A 13,709-nucleotide genomic window follows, 5' to 3' on the forward strand; every position below is an offset into this window, starting at 1 on the left:
AAAGAACTGTCACATGCATGTAATCCCAGCCTCTGCATTTACTGATTGTGTAAAACATGATCTCCTCAATGAAAGCCTGCTTGCTGGTAAAGCTTGGGTTAATGATTGTGTACACTGCTGTTTTTCACCCAAGCATTAACAAGGAAATCATGCAGGCTGACACTGGAGACACATGCTCTTCATTAACATCAGTAACATTAATTGTTTATGAATTAGATTAGAAAAAGCCGGCAGTATATTTACCATTATACATGATACATGTTTTAAAAGCCTTATTTGATGTTACATAAGTGTTTGTGTTTTCCAGGCTTTATTAAGTAGAAACATAACTGTTCATTGCAATGTTTCAAATGCATGTTGCTGTATAATCTATGTGGTCTTTTCAACATGTGTCACCTGAGGATCTGTAAGTCCCTTTGTTAGAGCTGTTAAGCAAGACTCTTTATTCCACCTGCTGCTGGACTCTCACGTGATTGTTACAACTTGATATGTTTTTAAATGTTGTTATGCAATTAGAAGGAAACTTGTCTGTAGACAGTAAATAACTTCAGGATTAAATTTTCATGTATAGATGAGTATTTTCACTTTGGGAAACGATTTATCTGTATACTTTTGATCTTTCTTTCTGTATACAGTGGAACCCCGACTTACGAATACCCCATGTCACGAAAAATTCAAGTTACGAAGGCGCTGAATGGCACTATTTCTGCCCGTGTAATGAAATCCGCTGGCTCTGATTGGCTGAGCCTACAATGCCCACAATGCCTTCCGAATCATGTGACAACCCCTTGGCTTTCGTAATTGCGCTTCGCTGTTCCACTTGAACGACGTATTGTTGTTCTAGTTAGCAATTAGCCTATAGCCTATCGTTCAGCATCGCCTTACTCAAAAGGCGCGATGGGTGCTTCGACTTACGAAAATTTTCGACTTACGAAAGACCCTCGGGAACGAATTAATTTTGTAAGTCGGGGTTCTACTGTATAATGAATAAAGACCACAAACAACCTTTCTTATGTGGCCTGAATTGAGTAAGTGGTTAAGAAATTGAAGACTGGCCCAGCTGGAATATTCATTATTATTTTCTTGTACTTTATTTACTGTCTTCACAATATATTGTTTCACATCTTAATTTTGTTTCTATGCATGTCAAATATACAGCATTTGGTTCAGAGACAGCCAATCAAAAGATCCAGTCCAACCCACTGGGTGACTAAACAAAGTCTTTTTCAATGAACTTCACAGTCAGTAAACAAAGATAGGTTTAAGATCGCTTATCTAAAGCAATATAAGAGCCTCTGAAGGGTACATAGACACTCACTAACAACTTTGTTATATACACCTTGCAAATACTCGTCTGGACCCCGTTTTGCGCTCATTACTGACTTAATTTCTGAATGCATTGACTCAACAACATGCTGAAAACATTCCTCAGAGTTTTTGTTGCATATTAAAATGCTGTCATGCCTTCGCTGCAGAATCGTTGGCTGCACAACCATAATACACGTCCTATTCAACAACATCTCAAAGGTGCTCTATTGGATCGTGATCTGGTGACACTGGAGGCCACTTGAGTACGGTGAAGCCAGTTTGAAATGATTTGAGCTTTGAGCGTGTTATCCTGCTGGAAGCAGCCACCAGATGATGGATACATTATGGTCATAAAGACATGGACATGGTCAGCAACAATATTCAGGTAGGCTGTTGTGTGGTGGTGCCAGGGAGCATTTGGTCCAGTCTTTAATTGTCCAGTTTTGGTAACCTAGTGCAGACTGTAGTCTCAATTTCCAGTTCATAGCTGACAGGAGTGGCACCCAGTGTGGTCTTCCGCTGCTGTAGCCAATCTGCTTCAAGGTTTGTCATGTTGTACATGAAAGATACTTTTCTGCATACCTTATTTGTAATGTCAAGGAAACTTGGGCATTCTCCTCTGACCTCTGACCCCAGAGAACAGCCGCTTATTTCATATTTTCTCTTTTTCTAGCAATTCTCTGTAAACCCTGGAGATGTTTGCATAGGAAAATCCCAATAGATCAACGGTTTCTGAAATACTCAGATCAGCCTCTTTGGCACCACCAACCATGCCATGTTCACAGTAAAAGAAAACACAACCTTTTTTCCTGTTCTGAAATTGAGTTTGATCATCAGCGGTTTGTCAGTAGTGAGTGTACATTAGATGGATATCAGCAGCTTTAGCTCTAAAATTAATTACGATAATGCAGGTGGCGCAATTCTTAGATGAGCTAAAAACAGACAAAATTCATCACTAAAAAATTGTTTAAAAAGAAAAAGCACTCTCTGCACGATCTGGGTTTTTGTTCTTAGAGTATAAAGATTTTGCCTGTAGGTTTTGTAATTTTTTACTGTAATCATTCCTTTATAATCATTTATTTATAAAGAGGAATTTATTTATTTATTCATGTATTTATTTATTTATTTGATGTCTTATTAAAAATGCAATTGAACTTAAGCTGCAATACAGGATCCCAATCAGCCTCCAAACCATGTACATGATGTAAAAGTGGCTAAATATAAAAATCCGTAGTAAATTTACAAAAGCATGATCAATATGTGCACACAAAAAATCTTTAATCTACATGAAGTCATGTCTGCCTTAACAGAGTTTCTTAAAATAGTCCAGTGAGAGACCTAATTCTTCTTAGCAACATTTAGAGTACAGGCACGTGGACTTCTTGGGAGTATTTAATAGAGTGGAATGTTGTTTAGAGGAAATTTCCACAGTAGTGAGGGGGCTGGGTGAGGGGGCTGGGTAACTATGAAGCTTCTGGTTATTCTTACTTACAGTAAATCAAATCCAATCAAATTACCGCATGAGCTGTCTGTCATTCTTTAATATTCGATTCATTTTCTGCCTTGACTGCTTATAAGAATAGAGGATCAACAAGAAGTTTCACATTGAGATGAAAATTTATCCTTTAGAGAGGAGGTTTAAAACTCTCAGCACTTAAATTTAAAGTTTTTCCATTGTAACTCCGTCCCACCAAGAGACCGGCTCACTCTGCCTGACAAAGAGCTCAGCACTAACACTCTGACACTAAGCTGAAGAGTTTAAGAAGAAAGCCAGCTCTGAAGAATTTTACAAGACTTTGCCTTTCTCCCTTCAGAGCAGGGAGGTATTTTTTGTAATATACATATATATAAAGAATGGGAGATTATGATGACAATACAGCATTTCTTGGACAGAGCGGTCCTTATTTCTGGACCACATTCTTTCTCCTAAATGTTGTTTTTGTGTCAACCGGATTCAACGGGCTTTACATTGTCTTTGTTGGAGCAGCTCCGAAACACCACTGTTTGATTCCAGACGTCAACCTGACCGAGGAGTGGAGAGATGCCATCATTCCCTTTACGATAGTGGATGGTGAGGAAGTTCAGAGCCAGTGCAGCAGATATAAGATAGACGTGGTTAGAAATCTTTCTGCACAAGGATATATTCCTGGAAGAGAAGTTAACCTGACAACCCTGGAGCAGGAGGGATGTTTAGATGGATGGAATTACAGCAAAGAAATCTACCAATCCACTATAGTCACTGAGGTCAGTACTATATTATTATGATTACTAACATGAAATTCCAGTTTTGAAAGCTTTAAGCTGTCTTTTTATTATGTAATTCACATCTTTTACAGTGGGACCTTGTTTGTGACAACCAATGGAAAGTTCCATTTGCATCCTCGAGTCTATTTGTGGGATATCTCATTGGGTCCCTAGTCTCAGGACAGCTTTCAGACAGGTATTTTACTCCTAATTATCCTTTTTCTACTTACCCTGAATCCACCCTGTATAATTATACCTACATTGACTTAATTATAAGACATTTTCTGTCATTTACTATATACTACAAGTCTGTTAGTTTCTCTAAATCAAGTCTGTTCATACAGTGCTGGTTACAGTAGTGTCTGAAAAATAAATAGCTGGCAAATGACACTGATTTCGGAACAGTTAAAAAAAAACCCTATAGCCACACTATACAGTGGAATTAATGACAGCAGCCCCATCTGCTGTTATAAGAGGGATGGTGCTAACACACGGGCTAATATAGTTTTGTATTTAACATAAATTTTTATTTCCTTATTCAGTTTCTAATGTTTCCAATTTTGGTTCATTTCCAGAGAGGATTTGTTCATTTAGCGTTGATGTTTTTTTTTAAACCTTAACTGTAGCTATTTGATTGCATTTCCTCACCAAAAGAAAACAAACCACATGCATTTATAAATGCTCTGTATCTGTGAATAAATATCTGCGATATATACAATTCCTTTCTAATCAGATTTGGAAGGAAGAAGGTTGTTTTTATGTCTCTTGGGGTCCAGTGTCTCTCCGTCCTGCTTCAGTCCTTTTCTCATTCGTGGAGGATGTTCTGCATCATGTACCTCTGGGTTGGAGCCTCTCAGATATCCCTCTACATTTCTGCATTTGTTCTAGGTTTGAAATATAATTTAAACATGTGTTTGGTATGATTCCTCTGTCTGCCTTCAGTAACAAGCTTGTCACTAACGATTTATGATTTCATCTTGGATAGGAACTGAGGTTTTGAGTAAAACTATGCGTGTGCTGTTCACAACTCTCGGAGCCTTCCTTTTCTACTGCATTGGGTACATGACACTTCCTTGGATTGCATACGGCATCAGAGAATGGAGGACTCTGGTTGCAGTTCTGTCAACAACCTCTCTGATAAACTTTCCACTGTGGTGGTATGTTTTTTATGATATCCGGTGATTTTTATTCCAATATTCATGCATAAATGCAAAGTCAATAACACTGTCAATAACTGTGAAGAAAACAGACTGTAAAACTATGTTGGTTGGGCAGGTTTATCCCAGAGTCTCCTCGGTGGCTGATGACTCAGGGGAGAGTCAAAGAGGCCGAGGCCATTGTCAGAGAAGCTGCAAGTAAAAATAAAGTTCAGGCACCACCTGTAATCTTTAAAGAATCTGAGGTGAGGTTCATTCATTGTTATTAATATTAGTATTAATATATGCATTTGTCTAACATTCAGGTCCATATCTAGTATTTTCTAAAAAATGGAAAAACAAATTTAGGGTTACATTTCTGGAAATTTGACATACAGAATGAGCCACAACATTAAAACCACTGACAGATGAAACAAATAGCATTTGTCTTCTCATTCCAATGCATTATTTTGCTGGAAAACCTTGGGTCTTGGCATTCTTGTGCATGTTACTGTAACATGTATCACCCACCTAAACGCTGTTGCAGACCCACTCCCCACATCGTAACAACACTCTCCGACGGCACCGGCCTCCCTCTGCAGGACAGTGCACCATGCCACACTGCCAAACCTGCTTAGGGGGGTACCACAAAGAGCCCAAAGTGTTGACCCAGATCTGAGTCCGATCAGATATGTGGGATGCAGCGGAACAAGCCAGATCTACAGATGTCCAACCCTGGAACCCAAAGGATCCACTGCTAATGTCCCAGTGCCAGACATCACATCCAGGCCTTCAAGGGTCAGAGCTGTTTTATTGGCATGAGGGGCACCTGCACAATGCTACATAGGTGGTTTCAATGTTGTGGCTGACATGTGTACGCTGGTAGTTTTAATATTCACAGACTAAATGTAAAAATGTGACTCTAGAGGCCACATTGAATATTTTAGTCATTTATATTTTTTTGCCCCTGGAGAGGGAAGCTGGGGAAGTTTGTGTTTTGTCTTGCTGGAGGTTTTCTCTTCCCGTACATGTCTGTTTATTTTATTGTCATTCTCCATAGCCTGAGTAAAAACCTGAGTAAAAGCCATGTGGATAGCGTCCTTGAGGCTACCACATGATAATATTTCAGATAACTGTGATGGTTGAATGCACTATTTCATCATTTCTCTTTCTTCATGTTTTATTAGAAGTTGCTTTCTTGAATAGAAAGTGTTTGGAATTAAGAATCATTCCTCAGATTACTATAAGATTAAAATACAGTACAATCTCACCCATTCATATCCACATAATGCTTTTTCCACATAGAATCTGCTTATGATATACTGACAATAGTCTATGAACAAAAGTAGAAGTTCAAATCACATAAATCATCTTCTGTCTCCATTTAACACCCAGGAATTGCCTCTTTTCAAGACATATACCATGCTTGATATTCTGAAATCCAAGAATCTGAGATGTATCACACTGATGTGTCTTCTTTTATGGTACGTTTTATGGTTGCTTTCACCTTTTTCTGACATTTTAGGTTTTTGTAATTCAGCAAAAATAGTCAATGTGAACAGATGCCTGACTTGACCTTTATATAATAACACAAATATTGGTAAATAATGACACTGTACTTTTCTTTTTGTATTTTCAGGATGGCAATAAACATTGGGTATTTTGGTTTATCGCTGAACACCTCCAACCTCAGTGGCAACCCATTTGTGAACTGTTTTTTGTCTGCTACAACCGAAGTCCCCGCTTACATAGTCTCTACATGGCTGCTAAAAACATGTCCCAGAAGAGTGCTCCTTTCATTGTTCCTTATCATTGGAGGAGGAGTTCTTCTGCTCATCCAGTTCATCCCTGACAGTAAGGTTTCCCTTCTTACAAAGTAAAGCTCTAATATCATGAAACCAAAAAACAATTAAGTCTCTCTCTATTTCTTCTCTCCTCAGCCCTTCACAATGTTGCTCTGGCATTAGAAATGACTGGAAAGTTTGGCTTCACTATGGCCTTCAGCATCGTGTACATCTACACTGCTGAGATTTACCCCACAGTACTCAGGAATATTGGCATGGGGATGTGCTCCTCAGCTGCACGTGTTGGCAGTATCACAGCACCTTATGTCATTTTTTTAGGTACACAGATGTTAGATATCTGACACAGACACTGCATTGGCTTAGTCATACAATGATATAGCGTAGGTACCTAAAAAACCAGCACAGAATAACAGCAGTGGTATGTAAAAATATCCTTTGGGTTTAAATAGTCAGGTAAAAGTATGTCTTGCAACATCTCATGTAAACTTGAAGTAAACATAGATTTGTAGATGCTTAACATTTCATGAGGTTATACATTTAGGTATCTAAAAGTATGCCATTTTCTAAAGTTGACTTTTGTTCCTTTATTATTTCTAGGTACGTATAATAAAGTTCTGCCTTATATTTTAATGGGAAGTCTCACAATTGCTTCCTCTGTGGTTAACCTCTTCCTTCCGGAGACCCTTCATAAAGATCTTCCGGAAACCGTGGAGCAGATGCAAAAATGTCAGGGGTGAGGGCAGTTCACGCATCACATGTAGATATGATCAAATTGCTAAGTGTCTCACATGTGGGCTGTAGAACATGTCAGAAATTGATTTTAGTATTTGTCAATGCATAATTTCTGAGAACACTTAGATTGATTGACTTCCTGATATGGTGATGTGCATGTTGTAAAAGGGCAATATATTTTTATGCTACATACCTTCAAATGTGAAGAAATAGGAAATAACATTTTTCTCTTTTTTTCACTTTTTTTGTAATTTCAGGCTTTGCAGTGGACCAAAAGAAGAAGAAATGCATAACAAATGCAGCAATAGTTAACCCACCCATACCATGTGAGGCCCATTCTGATGGGCAAGCTCTTTCTCTTTAGTTTATTTGATGTTAAGCGTCTTTTGCGTGAAAGTGACCATCTGAAATCCCAAAATAAAATCCCACAAGCATGCTAAGATTGTGAATTCAAGAATTCCTATAAGTATTTAGACATATTGCAAATAAAAACATTATTCATTTTTTATGGAATTGAATGGTCACAAAATTCAAGTAAAAGATTAACATTTGAACCCTATTAGCGCACAGTTCTGGTTTTGTGTTTTAACAGCTAATACCACATTTAACATCATTGTCTATTTTATTGTTTTTACTGCCAGTGAAAAGTTTGATTTACTGTAATAAAAAGCATCATGCTACCATACTAATAAAGAAAAGGGTACAGTCAGCAGGTCTTAAGCTTAGTTAACATAAAATCTGGAAACGGCTAGCAGTTTGCTTGATTCTGTCCAAAGGTAGCAAACTTCACCTGCCAGCATATCTGAAGCTTACTAATTAACTTGTAATATCTTGTTTGTTTAAGAGAAGACAGAGCAAGGAGTTCTGGGATACCCCAACCCCCAATATTGAAATGGGGAGACTTGAAACCATTTAAGTGTTATAAATCTTTGACTGAATCAATGCACAAGATGTTAATAGATTACATGTTTGTTTTACTGTTTTTTCAAATAAATTGTCATTGAATATTTGTTGTTAAATGTTGTTTGTTTATTTTTATGTCTTTTTAAATATATGCTCACTATTAATTTGTTGGGCCACTTCAAGCTGTTTTGAAATGAGAAATATTAACCACATATTGATATATATCACTTGTTCTACAATACTGTGATTATGAATTGCTATAAAATGCAGTGAAGAAATCAGAGGTTAACGGGAGATGGAACCAAGCAGTGCTGTTAACAATGGTGTCTCTCTAAGCTGTCATATGCTCCAAGCCTATTTAGTGAATTCTGTCATAACTGTATCAAGATAAATTCCTCTTGAGTTGCTGTCCCACATTAGGCTTTTGAAGCTTTAGCTTTAGCTTTAGCTGTGGAAATGTCTCAGCTGTCATTATATGAAATGTATTAAAAACCTGTATGAAACACAAATAGAAGAGACCTAAAAAAAAATGACACTTTACATAACTATCTGACCTCCTAGATTGAATGAGCTATATATAAATTCTGAGCTCTAAGTACTAAGAAAACTTAAAAAAAGAAATTTAGTCACAAAATGGACAGCATAAAAATCATGACACCTTCGCAACTGGTCATCAGTATCCTCCTGAACAGATTTTTTGGCACCTTTTATTTTATGTTATTGAATGATTGCACAATGTATATTACTGATCTAATAACTAGAAATTCTAACTTAAATGTATGACTTATTAACATTAACTTATTTCTCAACACATCTCATTCATTCTCTTGGGGCCTAAGTTGCTTTTTAATCATTTAACCTGAGCCTGAGGCTGGGGAGAGTCCCACAGCTCTGGAAAACCTCCTGTGTTGTACCAGTGCCAAAGACTTTACGCCCCAAGGACCTCAACAGCTATAGGCCGGTGGCTCTGACATCCCACCCGATGAAGACCCTGGAGCGGATGGTCCTGGCTCAGCTTCGGCACCTGGTGAGCTCATCACTGTACCCACTTCAGTTTGCCTACCAGCCTGGCATTGGAGCGGATGATGCCGTCATTCACCTCCTACAGAGGGCCCGGTGGCACCAGTGTCCAGCAGCCTCGCCTCTGTCAGTGCGCCCCAGGGTGGCTGTGGCTACAATGTAGCTTGTCATCACCAGTGTGTGAATGTGTGCATGAATGGGTGGATGACTGGATGTGTAAAGCGCTTTGGGGTCCTTAGGGACTAGTAAAGCGCTATACAAATACAGGGAGTGCAGAATTATTAGGCAAGTTGTATTTTTGAGGAATAATTTTATTATTGAACAACAACCATGTTCTCAATGAACCCAAAAAACTCATTAATATCAAAGCTGAATGTTTTTGGAAGTAGTTTTTAGTTTGTTTTCAGTTTTAGCTATTTTAGGGGGATATCTGTGTGTGCAGGTGACTATTACTGTGCATAATTATTAGGCAACTTAACAAAAAAAAAATATATACCCATTTCAATTATTTATTTTTACCAGTGAAACCAATATAACATCTCCACATTCACAAATATACATTTCTGACATTCAAAAACAAAACAAAAACAAATCAGCGACCAATATAGCCACCTTTCTTTGCAAGGACACTCAAAAGCCTGCCATCCATGGATTCTGTCAGTGTTTTGATCTGTTCACCATCAACATTGCGTGCAGCAGCAACCACAGCCTCCCAGACACTGTTCAGAGAGGTGTACTGTTTTCCCTCCTTGTAAATCTCACATTTGATGATGGACCACAGGTTCTCAATGGGGTTCAGATCAGGTGAACAAGGAGGCCATGTCATTAGTTTTTCTTCTTTTATACCCTTTCTTGCCAGCCACGCTGTGGAGTACTTGGACGCGTGTGATGGAGCATTGTCCTGCATGAAAATCATGTTTTTCTTGAAGGATGCAGACTTCTTCCTGTACCACTGCTTGAAGAAGGTGTCTTCCAGAAACTGGCAGTGGGACTGGGAGTTGAGCTTGACTCCATCCTCAACCTGAAAAGGCCCCACAAGCTCATCTTTGATGATACCAGCCCAAACCAGTACTCCACCTCCACCTTGCTGGCGTCTGAGTCGGACTGGAGCTCTCTGCCCTTTACCAATCCAGCCACGGGCCCATCCATCTGGCCCATCAAGACTCACTCTCATTTCATCAGTCCATAAAACCTTAGAAAAATCAGTCTTGAGATATTTCTTGGCCCAGTCTTGACGTTTCAGCTTGTGTGTCTTGTTCAGTGGTGGTCGTCTTTCAGCCTTTCTTACCTTGGCCATGTCTCTGAGTATTGCACACCTTGTGCTTTTGGGCACTCCAGTGATGTTGCAGCTCTGAAATATGGCCAAACTGGTGGCAAGTGGCATCTTGGCAGCTGCACGCTTGACTTTTCTCAGTTCATGGGCAGTTATTTTGCGCCTTGGTTTTTCCACACGCTTCTTGCGACCCTGTTGACTATTTTGAATGAAACGCTTGATTGTTCGATGATCACGCTTCAGAAGCTTTGCAATTTTGAGACTGCTGCATCCCTCTGCAAGATATCTCACTATTTTTGACTTTTCTGAGCCTGTCAAGTCCTTCTTTTGACCCATTTTGCCAAAGGAAAGGAAGTTGCCTAATAATTATGCACACCTGATATAGGGTGTTGATGTCATTAGACCACACCCCTTCTCATTACAGAGATGCACATCACCTAATATGCTTAATTGGTAGTAGGCTTTCGAGCCTATACAGCTTGGAGTAAGACAACATGCATGAAGAGGATGATGTGGACAAAATACTCATTTGCCTAATAATTCTGCACTCCCTGTACAGGCCATTTACCATTTTACATCGTTCCCTCGCTCACCTGGAGACCGCTGGAAGCACTGTGAGAATCATGTTCTTTGATTTCTCCAGTGCCTTCAACACTATTCTTCCCTCGGTCCCGAAGGACAAGCTGGAGAACTCAGGAATGGACCATCACCTCACTACCTGAATTCTGGACTACCTCACCGACCGACCACAGTATGTGAGAACTCAGGGATGTGTGTCGGACAGGGTCGTCTGCAGTACGGGGGCCCCACAGGGAACGGTTCTGGCTCCGTTCCGCCTCACCATCTACACTGCAGACTTCTCCCACAACTCCACCCAGTGCTTCCTGCAGAAGTTCTCTGATGACTCTGCAATACTCGGCCTCATCCCTGATGGGGACGACAAGGAGTACAGAGGACTGACCCAAGACTTTGTGGACTGGTGCCAGCTGAACGACCTCCAGATCAACGCCAGTAAAACCAAGAAGCTGGTGGTAGACTTCCGCAGGCACAAACATCCTCCACTGCAACCACTGAACATCCAAGGTATGGACATTGAGGCTGTGGACAGCTACAGGTACCTTGGTGTTCATCTGAATAACAAACTGGACTGGACTCATAACTCAGACGCCCAGGAAAGGGCAGAGCAGGCTGTACCTGCTGCGGAGACTCAGGTCGTTTAGAGTAGAGGGCCCACTCCTTTACTCAGTTGTATACAGCATTTGTATTCTATTTTTATCCTATTGTATATTTTATTCTATTTATTCTACTGTATATAGTATTTTATTTTATTCTATTCTGTACAGTTGTGTACAGTATTTTATTCTTATTGTATTCTAATTTTGCTATATAACTTTTGCACTGTCCACTTCCTGCTGTGACAAAACAAATTTCCCACGTGTGGGACTAATAAAGGTTATCTTATCTTATCTTATCTTTAGAGAAACTATAATTGTCAAGGCAGCATCAAGATATTTTACAGGGAAACTGGTTGTGACTTGATGCTTAAGAAGGTTAGATGATGCAACAAATCAGTTACACTGAAGTCAATCAGCAACAAGATGGTTGAATAATATTTAAAAAATCAACGTGTATGGTCGTGGCTGTAACTCAGGAGGTTGAACTGGTCATCCAGTAACTGGAAGGCTGGTAGTTTGAGCACAAAGTTTTGATGTCAAAGCATCTTTGGGAAAGTTAATGAACCCCAAGTTGGCCTCTGAAATGTTAATGTTCAATAGAAAGCATTTAGTTGTAGAAAATAAAAAGTGCTTGTTTGAATGGGTGTCAACGCATGAATGAGACATGTTGTATAAAACACGTTGATGCTCCAGTAGAACAGAAATACTGTATAAGATCCAGTCCCTTTTCCATTTACTAAATAAAGGTAACACCATCATATCAAATTAATAAGCGATGGTAATGGCTTAATTTGTGACTGTTTTAAAGTGATTTTAAAGTAAACTTTAACATCCAATTTAAGTTTTTCTTTGATGTGTCCAGGTCATCGTTTGGTTACATTGATATTGTCAGATATTGTAGTTATATTGTTAGTATTGTTGTCTTCTCATTGGCTGCTCTCTCAGGGAAGAGTAAAGGCCATTCTGGAAGAAGCTGTTAAGAAGAATAAAGTAAGAGGCCCCTCAGAGGCTATTTCGACCCAAGCTGAAATAAGAGTCTTGGAAATATGTTGTTTGTTTGAATATGTGATCTTCACAATCTGCAAAGGTGCTAAAAAGTTCAAAGGTTCTAAAAACTAGATGAAAGATAATTTAATTATGATGTAGTTTCATTGGCTTGGCCTTTTTATCATCTGGAAGTAATATAGCAGTAGAGGCTAGAAAAGGCTGTAGGAGGGCTTTGTGACTTTTTTTTTTTTTTTTTTTGGTTAAACAAATATTTCTATAAACAAATATTAAATATAAATATTTTTGTTCCCGGTGAATATGAAAAGTATTTGGTTAAGACTTGCTTACACCAAGAGACTCGAGTTCCTGTTGACTTTTGGCTCAGGTTTGCATTTCAGGTTAGCCTGTTTGTGTTAGGTCACTCATTATATCACTTTGTACCATGTGTGCAGAAGTCGTGTTTCATTTACAGATCTAGGATCCAAAGTTTAACTACAGCTTCATCTTGTTGTTTTCCTCCCCACACCTTGAAGATTTGTTGTCTATGAAGAAAAAAACATTACATTTCTGTGGTATGTGTACAGTTTCCACATATAATGTGAAAAGTATTAAAACCAAGAGATGAAAATGTAAACTTTAGTCATATGCATAAGCTAGATACAGTACAAACGTTTGGTTATTTAAGTCTCGAAACTGCACCTAATTCGTTTGATATTTGGTTGTGTATTTTGCATTTCCAGTCTTACAATTTTACTCTGAAGTCTCTACACTGTAAAATCTAATTATTTCCCAGAACTTCAAAAAATAATGTAAAACTCATTGCCTCAAAAAAAAACAACTAAGCTTTGTAATTGAAATAACTAAATTAGGGTAACTCATTCGTTATGAGTACTCTGTCTTAGCAGGATCGCTGTCATCATCATTAACTACTACACTTCAACCCCTAACACATCAAACCAGCATGTCAACCATTACTTAAGCTGCTTCTCATCTGCTGAGGGAGGTTCCAGCTTACAGAAGTGTCTTGGTACTGCTTCAGTATTGCTCCAGAACCTTCTCCGAGTCTTCAGCTCTCCTCCTCCATCCTGATCCTCTGTGTCCACGCCATCCCAAGAGGTAATGCTTC

The 13,709-nt window shown here is 38.9% G+C and overlaps 1 protein-coding gene across 1 annotated transcript; it reads left to right on the forward strand.

Moving 5' to 3' along the window:
* Nucleotides 1–2,797: 2,797 nt before the first annotated feature.
* Nucleotides 2,798–8,232, forward strand: slc22a5 (solute carrier family 22 member 5). The gene is made up of 10 exons (XM_084940705.1): nt 2,798–3,552; nt 3,645–3,748; nt 4,286–4,440; nt 4,538–4,709; nt 4,828–4,954; nt 6,084–6,172; nt 6,328–6,542; nt 6,629–6,811; nt 7,091–7,226; nt 7,483–8,232. Exons 1-10 carry the CDS (start codon nt 3,163–3,165, stop codon nt 7,535–7,537), a joined length of 1,626 nt encoding a protein of 541 aa, XP_084796831.1. The 5' UTR covers nt 2,798–3,162; the 3' UTR covers nt 7,538–8,232.
* The last annotated feature ends 5,477 nt before the right edge of the window (nt 8,233–13,709 follow it).

This window comes from Perissodus microlepis, chromosome 10, assembly GCF_051167445.1.
Source record: "Perissodus microlepis isolate ML-2025 ecotype Zambia chromosome 10, ASM5116744v1, whole genome shotgun sequence".
Taxonomy (NCBI): Eukaryota; Metazoa; Chordata; class Actinopteri; order Cichliformes; family Cichlidae; genus Perissodus; species Perissodus microlepis.